Source organism: Acanthochromis polyacanthus, chromosome 6 (assembly GCF_021347895.1).
Source record: "Acanthochromis polyacanthus isolate Apoly-LR-REF ecotype Palm Island chromosome 6, KAUST_Apoly_ChrSc, whole genome shotgun sequence".
In the NCBI taxonomy this organism is placed as follows: Eukaryota; Metazoa; Chordata; class Actinopteri; family Pomacentridae; genus Acanthochromis; species Acanthochromis polyacanthus.
In genome coordinates this window covers 33,698,267-33,716,188 of record NC_067118.1, presented here as the reverse complement: position 1 = coordinate 33,716,188, position 17,922 = coordinate 33,698,267, and the positions used below count along the sequence as shown (strand labels likewise).

The 17,922-nt window shown below is 44.1% G+C and overlaps 1 protein-coding gene across 1 annotated transcript; it reads right to left on the bottom strand.

The window, feature by feature from the left end:
* Nucleotides 1–13,692: 13,692 nt before the first annotated feature.
* mafba (v-maf avian musculoaponeurotic fibrosarcoma oncogene homolog Ba) lies at nt 13,693–17,667 on the bottom strand. Its single transcript, XM_022190178.2, has one exon. The coding sequence runs from the start codon at nt 17,137–17,139 to the stop codon at nt 15,910–15,912; it is 1,230 nt and encodes a 409-aa protein (XP_022045870.1). The 5' UTR covers nt 17,140–17,667; the 3' UTR covers nt 13,693–15,909.
* Nucleotides 17,668–17,922: the final 255 nt, after the last annotated feature.

Sequence of the window (17,922 nt, the reverse complement as noted above, 5' to 3'; positions counted from 1 at the left end):
TGACAGTGTGAAAGGCACAGGAAGGAAAGGCCGCGCTTCCTCTGATGCTCCTGCTGCTGTGGACCAGAGGAGATAAGAACACACACATGGATGCACACCCAGCCATGAACAAACAATCACAACACAGATCCACACTGCCTGTACTAACACCCCCTCCCTCTCCAACTCCCCTGCAGATCAGCATCCATGTGGTTTGGCCTCATAATCAACTCCGTGCACCGCCCACCTCCACCTCACACATTTTGGTGTGCGCTCGGCGGTCCAACTCGGAGTGTTTGAATTGGCAGTGCTAGTTGAGCACTGGAAGCTCTTAGTTTCTAATAGGCAAATAATCATTGTATTGGACTATTTGGGTTGGTGAGACAAAGCAATCGTCCTGGCAACTCCACCAGCTGCAGATACTAAGCGGAGTCCTCTCAGTCTTCTCAGTGGTTTATTAATGTGCATGCGCGGATGAAAAGGCACCTCCCTCAGAAATAAGTAAAGAACTTCCTGGAAAGTGGGTATGCTGTGCTTTCGAGGGTGAGACTGATGCTGAGAGTGTGTCTCTGTTATTTTCTGTGTGCGTGAGGGGCGTGTGTGTGTGTTTGTGTGTGTCCGCTGACGTAAGCCTCTCTATCTGATGATGCCCTTCTAATCCCCACAGTGATGTGTCATGAATATGGAGTTTAAGACTCAAATCCCCAGGGATACACAGGCTATAGATAGCTTGCACCTTCCTCTCTCTCTCTCTCTCTCTCTCTCTCTCTCTCTCTCTCTCTCTCTCTCTCTCTCTCTCTCTCTCTCTCTCTCTCTCTCTCTCTCTCTCTCTCACACACACATATACAAAAGACACACACCTTAAGCAGCAGCCCCACTTTGGCCCACATGCACATTGTACACACTGCTCCTGACCCTTGTGACGTTGAAGGGGCAGAACAGCAAAAAGCCAGTAAAAGATGATGAAGATGAAAGTACCAGAGTCAGAAGAATTTCAGTGGATGAATAGAATAACTGAGGAATGCAGAAAGTGAAGAATGTGCGTGTGGAGCTGCTGATTGGTTGTTTAATTTTAAGGATATCTCTGGTTTGTAGAGAGCGAGGCCTAATTTGTGTCGCTTTGGCTTTTTGATGGCAGTAACCACTCACTGGATTACAATCACTTATCTGACTATGTAGTAATTATTATTATCACTGGAAGAGGTCTGCCATTTCTGCACATACACAAGGTTTCACAGAGCACAATTCATGTATATAATTCACTATGATTTTTTTTCTCAATATCAGCTTTGGGTGACTTTTCTTGTAAGGCAGCCATAGGAAACATGGTGTATTTGTCATTACAGTCAGCACTAATCCTAATCATCCACAAAACCACACAATGATCATTTACAGCAATTTTTGACAACTGACAGATATTAATATGTTTAGCAGTGGATAAAAAAGGAGCCTCTACAGTGGAGCTGTAGGTCTCATGAAAGTATTCAACTTTACTGTTCCGTGTGTGTTGTTTATGCACCTCATTCAGCTTAAAATCAGATTGGGATTCTGTCATTAAAGGGGCACCGAGGAAGATTTTCATGCTTGTAACAAAGTCTAATATTAATGTGGATGAGTCTTCGTTATTTACACTTATTAATGCCCCCATTTTCGATTCATGAATCATTTTGGTTTTGTAAATATTTGTGTTTTATTAATTTTTTGTCGACTCATCTAGACTTTCCTGTGAGAGACGGACCGATTTACAGCAAATACGGTGCGCGTGCGCTGACAGAGCGTAGCAGAGCGGAGCTAGTTGTTTTTAGCAGTAGCAGAGCGGAGAGTTGGTTGAGAAGACGGCACACATGGAGCGCAAAAGGAAGCGAACGGAGCAAAGTCTGCAAGCAAAAAGGTTGTCAGATCGACAACGAAGCAAAAGAAAAGTTCATCTTGGACAGGCATTTCAGAGGTGGAGAGAATTCCGGGAGCAAAAAGGAATCAAAACAGATGCCGAGCTGGCTGTGCTTCTCCTAGACAGGTACGTAACTTTAGCTCTTTGAAAGTTTGATACAGTTCTTTTGTCTTTTGTGTGTGTTGCTTGCGATGTGTGGTTGGTAGACTATGGGATTAGTTTGACTGTGACTGGTTTAGTTGACTAACTTTGTGGCAAAAACACTGTGTGGGTATTGGCTAATGTAACGTTAGCTCCGAGCTAGCGAACGTTAGCTCGGAGCTAACGTTCGGTTAACTCCGTAGCTCGGAGCAGCTTTGACAACTCGATTTTACAACATTAGACCGTGGAGTCATTTACACACGCCACCGGCTTTCCTGAGGCTCGCTCGCTCGTTTACGACGGTTTGCGACAGTGCGCGCCGAGGCTCACGGGAAATGTAGGCAACGCTACATTTCCGCTAAAATCTTCCTCGGTGCCCCTTTAATGACCAAAATCTTTATTTATGCAAAGTGAGGTTATAAAGGCTACCTAGACAGACAGGAAGAGCAGTGAGAGTGAACCAGAACAGTAAAATTGGCCAGACAACATAAAATTGGTTAGGACTCGCCATGAAGCTTTGCAAATCTGATTGAAGCTGCAGCTTTGCAAAGTGCTGAAATGTGGTAATGCGGCTACATCCAGTGCACAGGAAGTCCAATGAAGCAATAAGCATGGAGAGTGAGATGATCATATTGGACAGTAAAATGATTCCCCAAACTGTTCATTGTAAGCATCTGTCACACTTTACAGACCAAGTTTGCATTTATCGTAATCAAAATCAACTTTATTGGCCGAGTATGTTGACATGTACTAGGAATTTACTCTGGTTTTCTTAAACTCCCAACATACTCGCACACAATACATGGTGCAGAAAACAAATTTACACAATAGTGCAAATCCAGACTACTAAACAAACATAAGCAAAAATAGTTTGATTCCTCTTTTATTGTCTGATTTGTGTGTTTTTTCTGTAGTTGTAGTGATGCTGTCTTGTTCCCAGAACCCAGTAATGACTTTGCTGTGTTGTTATAACTGATTCAAATGATGGCCACAACAGTGAAAATAAGGTCCACATTGCAATAACCTCAAATGGAGCAGTATAAAAATGCACTTCATGATACCACACCGTCATGTGATCAGGCTTAAGTTGCAATTAAGCCATTTATGCCACAAATAGCTGAAATAATCAGCTTGTGTAAATTTGCTTGTGTGTGCATAACCCTGTGGTATGTTTTGTTATTTAGGCTAAGGTGTACTGGAAGCCCTTTATATTTTATTGAAAGCAATAATCTGGAAGTGCGTTTCCTCGGGTTATTGTGGCCTGGAAAACACACAGACACGTACTGCAGGTGATAAAAGACATAATGTAAGTATAATCACACTCACTGCCTTACTCTGCACAATCACGCACACACACACATTCACTCACACTCAAATGTATCCCACCACACCCCAAGAGCTTGCCAACCCATATGGCTTGGGGATAATAAACCGAACAGCCAGCAACACGTCTCCTGCACTCCCGAGCCAGGCAAGCCAAAGGAATGCACATCCCTTCAGTTCACTCCCTCTCTTTATCTGCCTCTCTTTTTTTCTCCCCCCTTTTTTTCTTCTTCCTCTGTCTGTTTGTCATTCTCCGTCTTTTCCTGCACGACTCTGAGGCATTGAGTGAAGGACCCTCTGTTTAAGTGAACAGAGTATGTTGGCATCCCAGTGCGTGTTTGTGTGTGCGTGGTGTGCCAAAGAAACCAGTTTGACGAGTCTGTGAAGAGCTTGCCCTTGGGATGGAGGGAAGAGAGGGGAAGTAGGATGGAAAAAGGGAGGGAGTGTGAGGATGAAATGAAAAGGAAAATAAATAGTTATGCGAGTGTGTGTGTGAGAGAGAGAGAGAGAAGGGGGAAAAAGATATTTGGGGTGGAAGGAGTGTTGCATTTACTGTATAGAAAATTTCAGCAGCATCTCCTTCTCAATCGCTTTCTCAAATGTGAATGTGACCAAACACACGTCCCTTGTTTCTTCCTGTGCCCCCACACACTCCCCCACCCCCAGCCTGCTCTTCCCAGTTCTCCCACCTCGCTGTCTCTCCGTGGTGCAGTGGGACAAGCCAGCAAGGCCTGCGGCAGGAGTGCTAAGCCCGGGCCTGGATTTGGAGCACGGCTGCTCTCGGTTGAGCGGGATCCAGGCCCCCTGAGGGCTGAGAGGTGGGAGCACAGGGTGGAGGGTGGGAGCCGGGGGGAGGGAGGTAGGGCGGGGAGGGAGGAGAGCCGAGGCAGCAAGCAGTACAGTTCTGGATCACCTTCAAAGAGCTCCAATCCCAGTGGAGAGACTGGATTCCTCTGCGGAGAGAGGGAGAGAAAAGGGGGAGGGCACAGAGGGAGAGAGAGGGAAAGACATGGGAGACAAGGGGAAAGTGTGAAAAGAGAAAGGAAAGAAGTGGTTTGGGTAGTAACTTCTTTCCCACTCTTTTGCCGTCTTCTCCCTCCCTCTTTCGCTCTCTGCGGCGTGCATGCACTTGCCCTTCATACAGAGGGCCATACTGAGATGATCTATCTGTGTGCTGGAGCAGGGAGACATGGGAAATCTGGCCAGCACAAAGGCGTCGTTGTGCCTCTGTGGAGCTTCCTTTAGGGGCCATCATGTGTGCGCGTATGCCTGAGTTTGTGTGTGACAAGGATGAGTAGGAGTTTACCTTCTCAGCCCCCCCCCCCCCCCCCCCCACACACACACACACACACACACACACCTCCCAGAAGCTTCTCCTAATGCAGACATGCACACACACTCCCAGATGTGCCTCCAAAAATCCAAGGACATTGCAGATTGCCACCTAGGCATCTCATTCTTGTTCACGTAGCAGATGACTTTCAAGCTCTGAACCTATAAGCCTCTTATACAACGCAAAAAAAAAAAAGTGTGACAATTTAGGAAACCTCAGATTTGTTCCATTGGAGTTGTGCATGTTCACTTTTTGCAAATTTGGGGGCAAGTAGTACACTTTATAGTTTGTGTAGCAGTGTGTGTTTGTGCGTGTGCATCAGTGACAGACCTTCATCCTGAGTCTGGGTCAGCAGTTTGTTTAGCATCAATTAGAGGCTCTGTGTTCCTCAACGCAAGCGTGAAGGGAGAATTAACGTGCAGTGGCACATTCCCATCAGCGTATTATTACACACAGCACCTCAGCTGGAACAGTGCAAAGCTGTGTTTGTGCATGTGCATATCTTTGTCTATGTGTGTGCACGCACATATATGTGCATGCATTCTTAGGTAAATGATTCAAATTCAGAAAGTGCATTACTTATGCATTTTTTCTGTTCTCTCTCTCTCTGTCTTCTTCTCCTTGCTTTGCTCTCCCCTCCTCTTTCAAGGACTATGGTCTGACCACAGCCATTTCCCTTAGCCTTTGCTTTGCCTAGCAACACACAGCACATAGTTTCCATAGAACATGCATTTAATGGGAGAGAAGATATATAGATACTGCAGAAAGTCTCTTGTAAAGACAACTTGGTCTAAAGATTTCCTGCTCTGCTCACAGACCAAGTTTGAAAAACACATGTTCAGTGGCTTTAACGCTGACTTTTCTCTTAAAGGCGTGTAGTGGCAGAAGATACATGGGATGGAGGCTGAATGAAACTAATACCATCTCGAAAACAACATTACAGACAGGATAGGTGTGGTTATAATCAATGAAACACTAGTGTAGTTACTTGCAAGGCAAGTGAGTATTATCAAGGTTTTGGTCCAGCATTTTAACAACAAAAAACATTTTTGAACAGAATAAATCATAGATGTCATATTAGAAACCCACAGTTCTTCTGAAAACTGTTCAGCTCAGACCCCATTTAAAAAAAAAAAAGAATGCATTGGCTCATAGGTTTTATTGTAGTCTGACCAGTCCTGATTCAGACTACATTGTTCCATCCAGTCCTAACAGATAACAAACCTTTCTCATCCTGAAGCCAGTATTTTAATGTCAGAATGTCTCTCTAGTAAAATCAACTTTAACGTCAGTTCGTCTTGATGTGAGAAAGTTGGATTAAATATGTTCACAATGTTCCCAAATGTAGATTTCCCTGACAGCTGTAGGACTCTGAAAAATTCTGCCTTACCCATTTGATTATTTCCAGTTCTGTCAGTATTTGCCTAATACAGTCAAACTTTGCAGGCGAGCAAGTTGCAACCTGTTGACTTGCCATCGGCTCTGGTGTGTGTTTGATAAAACAAGAACAAGAATATATCACTGTGCATTGTATTGAATCTTGCAGTTCAATGCTGCAGTTTTATTACTGAAACCTATATTCTATATTAACATTGCTTTCTTACCAGTAGTATTTAAATTTTACATTGAGGTGTGAAATTGAGCCTGAATTTGGCCCCAATATCTACAAGTTCTGTTGGCTTTGGGTCAGACTGCAGACCTGTATGTTTTTCACAATTCTAGCCGCAAACAAAGTTAAAATTAATCTGCTGAAATAATTTAAGACATCAACACACCCCAACTTATTATTAGAAGTATTGTTTACTTTGAAAACTGCTTCCAAGAAAGACATGCTTCATTCATGATCATTCAACATTATTATGTTGGAAGTGATTAGAACATGCCTAACCCTCTTAAGGATTATTGAATTGAATCCGTGCCAGGAAATGTACCACACACGGGCACAGTATTGCCAGAATCCCTCACTTAGGCACTATTTATGCTGCTTTATTCCTTCTTTTGATTGCATCCCCGCATAAATGTGGAATATAGTTTCATTGCTTACGTGTCCTTTTTCATGTTGTTCGATGGGGGATGGGGTACCAGTGGGCCGGTGCCAGGAGAAAGGTTTCCTGCCTTTGCCAAGGTATGCCCTCCTCCCTCTCTCTCATGTGGAGCGAGGCTCTATACTTGCTTGTAAATAGTGAGATAAGTGTGGTTTACCCGTAGCTGGGGTGTAAGGTGCACTCAGCACCGCCCTGACATGTCTGTGCCAAAGCCCAACAGGGGTGTAATTACCTGAGACTGGGTCAGCACTTTATCCGGGGTAAAAATACCTGCCTACTTATAGAAGGGGAATAGTGAGGGCAGCTCCATGCACAGGGAAGCCTGTCTTCACGCATCCAGCCAAATGTTCCTCTATGCTGTGTAATACTCTGGTAGTTTTTTTTCACAGTACAGCACCACATAACGTTCTGTCACAGGGACTCCCAGACAAAACCTTTCCATTTTCTACTTCTGCCTCTCATGGTTGCGATGGACTGACCTACAAAACACTCGTACACACGTCCAATATTCCACTCTCTACCTCTAACCACAGCCGACTCTCAGCTCAGTACCTTTCCACACTCCCTGTATTCCCCTACTCCACCCCTTTCACACCACATCTGTCTCTCTGCCCTGCAAGTCAAGGACAGAGAGGGCCAAGCAGACATGCAGAGGACAGCTCTGCACCAATCAAAAGACAGAGAGAACTTGTGTCAATTAAATGGTATGTGCTTATACCGCAAATCACAGACACATGTTCCCTTCTCCCCTCCCACCCTGTGGCTGTTGCCTCTCTTCTCCACCACCTAATGCAGCATAATCATCCTCATTACTGAATGAGACTCTACTGTACACACAACCTCTCCCCCTCTTACTTTACACATGTGTATTAAGAGCATCCACATGCTCACACTGAATAATATAGTCAATGCAATACTCAACCAACTGCGCCTCTGCGACACTGTCAACAGGGTAGCTCTCAGTGCCACAACACTGTAAAGCCTCTAATGCCACAGTAATACTATTGTAGTGTGTATTATCAACAGGACAGTGAGCACTGAATTAAGCTGGCAGCTGGGGAGGGGAGAAACCCCTCATTAGCTCCCTTCAATGTATCTACTTCCCCTAATCACTTACAATAACATAATCTCTTTAAAAGTGCTGCAGCTTAAGTCCAATCTGCCTAAAACCTGACACGTGATTGAGGTCAATCCCCAGTAAAACCCCAAACTGTGGGGTCCCATGAAGTCCCACCCACCTAAGCTACAGTACATTATGAGCAGGTATTGTATTTACGCTTTGCGCTGTGCACAGTATTACACAGCTACAAGGCTCAAGCTGAAAGATATGTTTCCCTTTTCCTGGTCCAGACTGCTAACTTCATGCTCTCAGGCAGACAGAGCCTGGCCTGCCGCCTGCGTGTGCCTCTGATCCCAGTGCAGTTTGTATCCTTTTCACAGCCTCTGTTCTATCTAACCCCAAGTAGTGGAGCGCCATTCTGCTCTTTTTATTTTTTGATGTTTTTCCATAGTGTCTCTTGCCTGCAAACCACTTACAGATGTTGGCAGCGGGGAACATTGTGGCAACTCCAAACGAGGAAATCTAAATAGAGATCAGGCTGTAAAATAAAAAAGAAGGCCCAGAGAAGGAGAAAACAAGGGGAAAGCAAGCAAGCAAATGCGAGAATGGGGTGAATGGGTGAGAGAGAAAGAAGAAAGCAGTGAGTGGGCATTAGTATAGAATTAGTAGAGACAGAAAGAAAAATACTTACTGGACTTGTAAGTGCAGCACTGACGGCTTTTCTGGATTTGTCGTTGGAACTTTAATTCAAACCTTTTTTTACCACCGAACTGCATCCTCTGATTTGTTTCCAAACAACTGACAAATATAGGCAGTCTGGAGCAAAGTTCTTGGGGAGAAAGACAAAGTTAGAATGAAGTTATTATTGGCCAAAAAGGCACCCGCTGTAACAGAAAACATACATTTACAGCAAACTACTGCAGCTTTTCAATAGCTGATAATGAACCCCCTTAAAATTCTATACAGTCCAAAACCACAACTTCATATTCGCCTTTCCAGTTACAGCTCCCTGGGCAGGTTTTATATATTAAATAGCAGGCTATAGCATATAGGAATAACACCTGCCAGCTGGATTTTACCAATGGCTTCTGGAAAACAGTCTTTCTGGCTCAAAAAGAGACTTGGTCTGGGCTGTGGTGGTAGTTCCACGTTACCTCCCTCCACCTGTTTCACAGGAAGTAGCCTTGTCCCGGTGGATCAGAGAGGAAATGTGTTGAAATGCCACATCCTGCTCCGAGCTTAGAGTCACAGTTCAGTACAGCTAATGCTTATTATGTCCAGACACCTCCTAGGGAGAAAAAGAGCACAAAGAGGGAGAGCTAGAGAGAGAAGTGTGTTTGCAGTCATGCCACTCCCTGCACAGTGATTGTAAAGATGAGTGACCTGTCTCTCCCATCTCTCTCCTCTCTCTCCCCCCTCTTCCTCTCTCCCCCTGCACTTTATTTATTAATGGATCCATTCAATTATTTACCTCACATCTTAGGGCGACAACAGTCCACAGCAGAATACACCGGGTGGAGATGATACAGTACGCATGCAGAGCACACAGACGGTGCTCATGCAAGGCAGCCCCGGCACTCAGTGGAGTTAATTGACTGATAGTTTATACATCTATAGTGTACTGGTTAACAGAAAATAATTCTTGCAGTCAATTTAACCAAGATAAACAGCTTTGGAATGTGTTCATTTGATCCCACTTTTGATAAATGGCGTATTCTGTTGGTTGTCAGAGAGAGTGTGGTTCCCATCAGTTATCCCGGTTTCATTGCAACGTATTTAAAATGATCATGTGGTCCGATCATTAGTCAGAAACACAATTTATCAATAATACATATTTTACAAATGCAATTTATTATAAGACTTGAGGAGAAAGAAGTAAATGTTTTGCATTTTGTGATGTGAGGAGTTAATTGATTGGACTGATTGTTTCACTAGAAGGTTCACATCCATTCTTTGCACCCCCAACTTGAGTTTGGATTATTTTAATTCTTGATTCCTCTAAGCCCATCAGTAACACAGCCCACAGCTAGAGGAAATAATACATGCACTCAGAACTGTGCTAAAGTAAGGTACTTATACTTTACTTGAGCATTTCCTTTGTATCCCACTTTATACTACTTTCTTTATTTTGCAAAGTAAGATTTGGAAATATAGGTCCATCTTGGGTAACTACAACAGAAAAATGCTCTTTACACAATAATAAATGACACACCATTAACAAAATTCCAATAGTATATTTGGTATAACAATCCATGGATTGTTTTTCTGCATTGTGAAGACATTTTACACTTTTAAGATATTCAGTGCAGGACTTAAGGCATTAATACTTCAACCTAAGTAAATGCTCTGAATTTCTCCTACCAGTGATTTTCACTGAAGACTAGCAAGGACAAGTTCCTTTTAACATGCTACTGGTGACATGTAGTCTGTACACCTTTAAAAGTTACTAAAGCATCCTGTTTGCAGCAGAGGTTGATGGTTCAAACGTATCATTGACCGCTCAGTGTCTGCTCTTATCTTCTCCCTCTGGCCTTATCCCCGGAGTGGCCAGACATGGATCAATCCCACCTGGAATTGGGTTTCACATCCCGGAAGCAGAGATGTACACATGGGTCACTTTCATCGACTCACTGCGGCCATGGCCATAGGTATCCATCATACAGACCATTGACTGCTTGTGACCATGAAGGTACAAATTCATCACAAAGAGAGGCTGCGGTGGATGAGGTCAGTGGAAAGAAGTGGCTATTTCTCGTCTGCAACCGTGTGGAAATGGAGCCTTTGAGATATTATCACTTATGTTGATGTAATTACAGCTCAGTGTGAAGTACAGTTAGAAAAAAGTTTTCACTGCAGTTACTGTAAAATGACATTTTCAGTCAGTGTGGCTTTCATATGTGTGGTTTTGTTTGTGTGTCTGAGTGTATGGCAACATAAGAGGCCACACGGTGTAAGGAAATATATCGACGTCAACCTGCACTAATCTGTGCATTGTTTGTCGCAGCAGTGATGTCATTATTTGTCTGTTATCGTTTAAGAAAGTGCATCTGTGTGTGTTTTTTATTTCTGTATTTGTGTGTATGGGGTGTAACAGACAGAAGATGCATAACAGATGCTGTGATGGTGTCGCGATCTGAACTCCAGACTTGGCCGACTCGCCTGAACACTGAGGGAGAGAAATGAAGGGAAGGATGGAGAGATGAGATGAGGAGAAGGAGACGATAAAGACTGATTGCCACCGACTCACGTCCTATACGCTGAAAATTGGGAGTTTGTAACACAAACACACCTATTAGATGTGGTGAGAAAGTGGAGACAAACATTTTCTAACAAAGGGAGTCAGACAACACTCCACAATATCAAGTAAAGCACAAAATAGGCAAACTTATTGGAACAACATGTTTTTCTCATCCCCTATTCTTATTGTGTTTGTATTGGAAGGTGGACACGAGCACATACACACTGAAAAACCCTCTCAGTAACTGTTTAGTGCTCTCATGTGAGTGTATGTGTGTGTCCCTTGAGGAAAGCCTGCTTTAATTCCCCAGGAAATCATTGTGATTTAGAGTAGCAGGGAAGTCGCTTCCAATGAAAGTCAATGGACTGCTGGTGTGGGAGCCGGGCTGGACCGCTTGCACGTGTGTGTGTGTGTGTGAGTGCGTGTGTGAGCAATTTATCTAAATGGAGTTTTATCAAACTGTAATTAAATCAGCACGATAACGCATACAGAGCTCAAACCATGCTGATGGTAATTAAAATAACCACATATGGTTCTGACAGTGTCACGGCAGCTACGTTAAAATTAGCAAAAAGGGGGGAAATAAAGAAAAAAAAGTCACCTCACTTTCTTCTTCCAAATTACGCATGACGCAAATGAGTTCATGGCGTTTTCAAGTCTTGATTGTATAGAGGAGATGGAAAGCGTGAACATGCTCTTTGGAGGCTTTGAAATGCCTGCAGCAGTGCTGAGACTAGCGCCTGACGAGTTTAGAAAAGCTGTGAGTCTGTTGTAGCTGACCAGAGCTTGGTCCAGGCGATGAACAAAAGCAGGCCAGGTTCGAGGGCTGATGTCCCAGAGCTGCTCACGGCTGCTGCTGCTGCTGCTGCTACAAGGAGCTGAAGGTGGAGGCTGGCAGAGCTGGCTGAATGCAGATAGGATCTCTGTGGGGGGGCGTGAACGTGTGATTGGAGACTAAAATCATTACAGTACGCCTGGTCACTGTGTCCTTGGCTCTTCTGCTGAGCTGAGGCTGATGCTTTCTTATACTTTCACCCTCTGCCTATTTCTACCCTATTTTTTTTTAAATCCTTTAGGTGCTTTCTCACTACACTTTCTTCTACGAAGAGTCGCCTACTAATGGTAGAATCGCTCATATTCACAAAATTTACCAAAGTGTGACAAGAAATTGCCTTCAGGATGTCACCTCTGCATGTTCTGATGCAATTTGTGATGGTGCAACAAATTACTGCATCAATTCACTCAGTTCTCGTGATATAAATCAGATTACAGACCATTACTAGGATTGCATTTTTCTTCAAGTTGTCTCTTTTTAGTTCATTGCTTTCCGTGAGGCCTTGTTGTTTTGTTCTTTCTCCAGGTCGCCTTCAGGCTCTCTTCCTTTCTGTGCCTGAGTGTTAACATGATTTCTGAAGTCACAACACACATATGCTGGTGTCCTCTTGTTTGTCTGCAGCCACTTTAATGTAAAATTTGAAGAAGCAGGAGGAGGCATGACATGTTCTTGTTATTTTGGGTTATTATCACATATAGGCCTCTTTCTCCTGGTTCACCTCAGCTGCACTCATGCCCTGAGGCTGCAGTAGCTGTCCAGAGAGGGAGAGGAGGGAGAGAGAGGAGGGAGAATGTAAACTAGACTCGCCTTCCTTTGGTCTCATTGGTTGATTCTCTGCCTAGCGGTTTTGTCCTTGAAAATGTGCAGACACGGGGCAGATAATGTTCTGACACCAGAAACTCTAGACCAGGACCAGATCAACACTTACTCCCATACTTCTCTGCTTCTCTTGTCATACTACCGAGACATGCAGATTGAAGTGTGTGTTGATATCTTTGCGCATGTTTTTAATCCAACCGTGGCAACTTTATATGTACGCATATCGGTAAAATTCCTCGATGGTTTGTGCGAAAATCAACATAAATGGTCATAGGTAGCAATAACTCGTACTATATTACAAGTGTGTCGACACATGGCAATAATAAATTCCATTAACTATAAAAATATCACACCCACAGGCGCGAATAAGCGACTATTTGGAAACTGAGCTCTGCGCATTAGGTGACAGGGTCAGACTTTCTTTCTTCTTTTTTTAAAAGTCTCAAATTGTGTAACCGTCTGCCTTTTTTTAAGCCTTTTAGTGTATTCAAAGCCATGCACGCTGAAAACTGGAAATTATTTTACCATTTAATGTAAATCTGAGGTTTTCATCTCTTCTCCGGTGTGTTGCAAGGTCAAAGATCTCCTTTTACCGTGCGCTCTTGTGACGGCGGGGTTTCTGCAGAAGTCAGCATGCCAGCAGAGCAGCATGTATAGGAATCTCCCTGCAGCGGCGCATAAACTGCCAGAGCCGGTGATCTAATCACTTCAGGCCAGTAGGCTTTAAGCCAAAGTTTCCACATCATTCTTAAGTCTGAAAATAAAATAAAAGCCAAGGACAAATGAAATGCAAACAGTTTAGAGGTCGGTGCAGATTAGCTCTGAAAAGAGAAAATCATTTTCTGTCTGTTTGTCTGAGTGCAATCAGCAGCCTTTTCTTTATTCTTTTTATCTTTGGTTCTGTCGTCATAATGTGTGGGAGTATTAATTACTCTTTTTATGTGGTTAATAAATATGACACAGTCTGTGCGTGATTTTGTCACCACAGATCTCTCCAAAAACGGCAGAAAAAAAGTCTGAGAAGGTAATTCTTGCCATTTCAATGACTTTAATAAGCAAAATAGGAAACAATTTCTTCCAAAAACAACCAAAAAAAGACAAAACAGAAACCAGCCTGAATGGAACAGTTCAAATTTAAGTGTTACTATTATTTATATAAACAGGATTGAAAATTGATCCCCATCATCGCTAAGTACATGGAATTGGTGAAAACAAAACAACAACCCGCTGCTGCAGTTTCAGTTCGATTTCAACACAGTTGAATCAGTAACAAACCAAAGATTGTTTAAATGCATGACTTTTCAACAACAGTTTCAATGCAAGCACCATGCTTAATCGATATGATCAGACCGTTTAATTTAAATCATTAAAATAAAAACTTTAACTATGCATCTGGCCAGCAGAACCAGAATCATCAAATAATAATAAAACAGACAAATAAAAAGTATTACATAACATAGACGTTGTTTTCATTTTGAGAATTTGCACAACCTGAGTCCCCTTTTTTACTGACCGGCAGGAAAAAAAAATCAGGAAAACATAGAACATTAATAGTCAAACTTTGTATTAAAACATTTGTGTTATCTAAATATCACCTCTACATAAAACCTCTGAGAAGAAAGTTTTTGCACTTTTTTTTGTTAAAAAATATAGGTTAGATCGTTCATTTCAGACCCAGTGAAAATATGCTACAGGTGGCCGCCAATCACAATGAGGATGTGTGGTTTAGTTTGGGTCTGTAGTGCGAAAGAGTTAATAGAAAAGCAGACAAGACTTTCTGTGAATCTGTGCCATGAAAGCAGCATTGAATTAAAATGACAAAGAGTTTTAAAAACACTCTGTGTCTGTTCAACAATATGTGAATCCTCGTCTTGATGGTGCGCAAAAGCCTTTTCTGTGCAATCTGGGTCCAATAATATTGTGGCCACATGTTCGTCTCCTCAGCTTTGCACAGCATGCGTCCAAATATTCCCCTAAAAAACTTTGCACTCAGGCCTGTCTTGCAAAATATTACAGTATAATATCATAGTATGTCTTCCTGGAGGGAGGTCTGCACAAAGTTCAAAATGAAAACTTGCAAATCATTATCCAAAAGTGCACTTGACACACAGTTGTTGTATTTTTAAATGCAACTGAAAGGAAAAATGCACTCCTCTTTCAATCAATACCCAACAAATGATAAAAAATCATAACAAATAAATGATTTAAAAAAGAAACACAACGCAAAGAAAGAAGTTCAAACCAGCCTCCTCAATCTTGTTGTGTAGTTTTGCGGTTGCATAATATTTACAAGCCCAACGAGGGGGAAAAAAACCCCAACACCATATGATATACTGCACCGGCAGTCCTGCTGTTCTGTCCCCGCTGCATTTCTCTAAACCCCCCCTCAAAACTAAAATTAAAAAAAAAAACTATGGAGAAGCGCAGATCAACAACATGCTCTTAATATACACGAGAAGATGAAAGTACAAAATAGAAATTATTACCGTACATGTCCAGCATGCAGGATTAATATTTAATGCAGATTTTTTGTTTCAATATATATTCGAATATAACCAAGCAGGCAATAAATCAATGAGATGTTGCATAAAATGTCCCCCCTGTGACGGGTTAGTAGACACAAGTTAAATTTGCATAAAGTGGAGTCCCGCTTTTTTTTTCTTAATTTTTTGAGGAGCTTTTTCTCAGTTTGCGGGGCTCCACTTGTCCAATGTGAGTCTGGTGTGTTGCAGGCTGCGAGGCCAGGCCTGCTTGTTGTTGTTTCATAACAATGTCATCATTTTTGGAGAACAAAATTACAAAGACAACTGCCTCGACGCCATCCCACACTACTTACAGGTTATTTAAAAACTCTCAAAGGAGAGAGGAAAATAAAAGAAAAAAGTTCATCAGCCGATCCTCTTTGAAGAAGAACCCAAAAAAGTCTCTTCACTACAAGCAACTAATCTACAAAGATGCTGCGACTGATCAGACACTCTACATTGCTCTTTGTATCTCAGTTGACACGTGGATGGAGAGATGGTTATATATGAGAGTACTATCTGATGGATTATTCTTCTAATATGAATATAATTGTTACCGTTATTAGTATAATCAAACAGTATGGGAGATGTGGATTATTATCGTTTTGTTCATCAGCAAAGTCAGTCGCTTGTGGAGAAAGGAAAAGTGGGGGTGGAGGAGGGAGGTAAAGTTTGTTTGTTTGTGAGGATGCGGGGGTTCACAAGTAAAAGGCTGCGACAAACTCACATGAAGAACTCTGGTGATGAAGGGTTGTCACTGGTCGAGCCAGCCTCGCGGAACCCATTATTGGCCCCCGACCCCGTCAGTTTCTCGCACTTGAGTTTGTAGGCGTCCCGCTCCCTCGCCAGCCGGCTGATCTCCGCCTTCAGCTGCTCCACCTGGTTCATCAGCTGCGTCTTCTCGTTCTCCAGCACGTGCTTCTGCTGCACCCGCTTGAACCGACAGGACTGTGCGTAGCCCCTGTTCTTCAGGGTTCTCCTCTTCTGCTTCAGGCGGATCACCTCGTCCTTGGTGAAGCCCCGTAGGTGTCTGTTGAGCTCCCTCACCGACATGGACACGAGCTGGTCGTCGGAGAAGCGGTCCTCCACGTTCAGTCCGCCCCCGGAGCCGTGGTGCGCTCCCGACTGGCTCAGGTGGCCGTGCGCGTGGTGGTGGTGGTGATGGTGGCGGTGGTGATGGAGCGGCTGGTGGGACTCTGGGGACACCGGGGACGGGCTGTCGGGGTCCTGGCTGTGGTGGTGGTGATGCTGGCTGTGTGGGTGGCTGTGTCCGCCCGGGTGCCCGGACAGTTCCTCGGCGTGGTGCGGGATGCCCCCCGCATAGGGGTGATGATGCTGCTGGCTGTGGCCGTGGTGGCTGTGGTGGTGATGCGGGCCCCTGTAGCCCTCGAAAGCGCCTTGCTGCTGCAGCTGCTGCTGGACGTGCGGAGGCGGAGGGTGGCCGTGAGCTGTGGCTCCAATCAGCGCCTCCACCGCGTCCTCCGGGGTCAAGCTCAGCGTCTGCGGGTCTAACTGCTGGTGGTACCCGCTGTTTGGCATCCAGTACAGCTCCTCTAGGTGGTTTTTCTGCTCTGTGGGGCTGAAGCTGGGCGAAGAGGGCACTGAGCTGCAGGGCGTACTGATGGGGGTGGAGGACACGGAGCCCTGGGGTTGGAGACGGTTGCACTGGCGCACCCCGTTGCGATCCAGCCCGGCCAGGCCTTCCTTCTTCACGTCAAACTTCATCAGGTCAAAATCGTTGACATATTCCAGAGCCAGAGGGCTGCTGGGTAGTTCCGGGCCCATGCTCAGCTCTGCACTCATGTTGTTGTCGCGACTCTTTTGCAGATATGCAAAGGTACTGGCGAGCGTCGCAAAAACTGACTTATTAATCAGCGTCTCTTCTCTCCTCTCTTGTTTCATGCAATAGTTCTTTTGGTTCATCCACCGCTGTGCACAGACTTGCTGTAGCATGAAACACCGTGTGATTGGTGGGGGGAAAAAAGGAAAACGAAAAAAAGTTGAGGAGGAAAACTTTCAGACTAATGCTCTGCACACGGTTTGCGTCATATAGCCTACTTCTGCTGGATAATCTGGCAGAGAGACCAGGCAGGAGGTAGAAAGCAGTGCGTCTCAGTGCAAAAGTAAAAAAAAAAAAAAAAAGTTAAAGAAAAAAAAAACTCAGTCCCTTTAGCAGAAGTGTATTCACACACACATAAAAAGAAAATCAAAACATCAATAACGACAATAAAAGAAATACCACGTTTGATCGCTGAGACGGGCACCAGTCCGCGTTGCAACTTCTTGGTTTGTAAGTCCCTTTTTTCTCCAGGAAAATAAAAGGAGCAAATACGCGTTGAGTAAATAGGGCGTCTGATTTTCGCTGAGAAGCAGCTTTTCCAGCTCTGCACCGCAGAGATTTAAAGGCTCGCCTCTCTCACTCTCTCCACTCTCTGGTATCCAGCAGACTGCGCTTGGAGCCAGCCAGCGCTTTATCCTTATAGCGCACTGTGACGTCGCGCCGAAAGGCTGATCGGTGGACCGCAGCTCTCCAATGGGAGCTTGACTCTGCGCTGAAACAGAGGAAGAAGAGGAGGAGGAGAGCAGCGGAGAGGAGGGCGCTCAATTCAGTCTTGACAGCTACAGACAGTCAGCTGACCGACTTCCCTAAAAGCAAAAGGTGGGAGCGAAGTGGAGGAGAGAGAAATGCCTTCACTTCACAGACGCTGTCCGCGGCTCCTGTGGCGCGCTGCTCCC

Excerpts from the sequence above, each read along its gene's own strand:
- mafba (XM_022190178.2), bottom strand. The coding sequence starts at position 17,139 with ATGCTACAGCAAGTCTGTGCACAGCGGTGGATGAACCAAAAGAACTAT.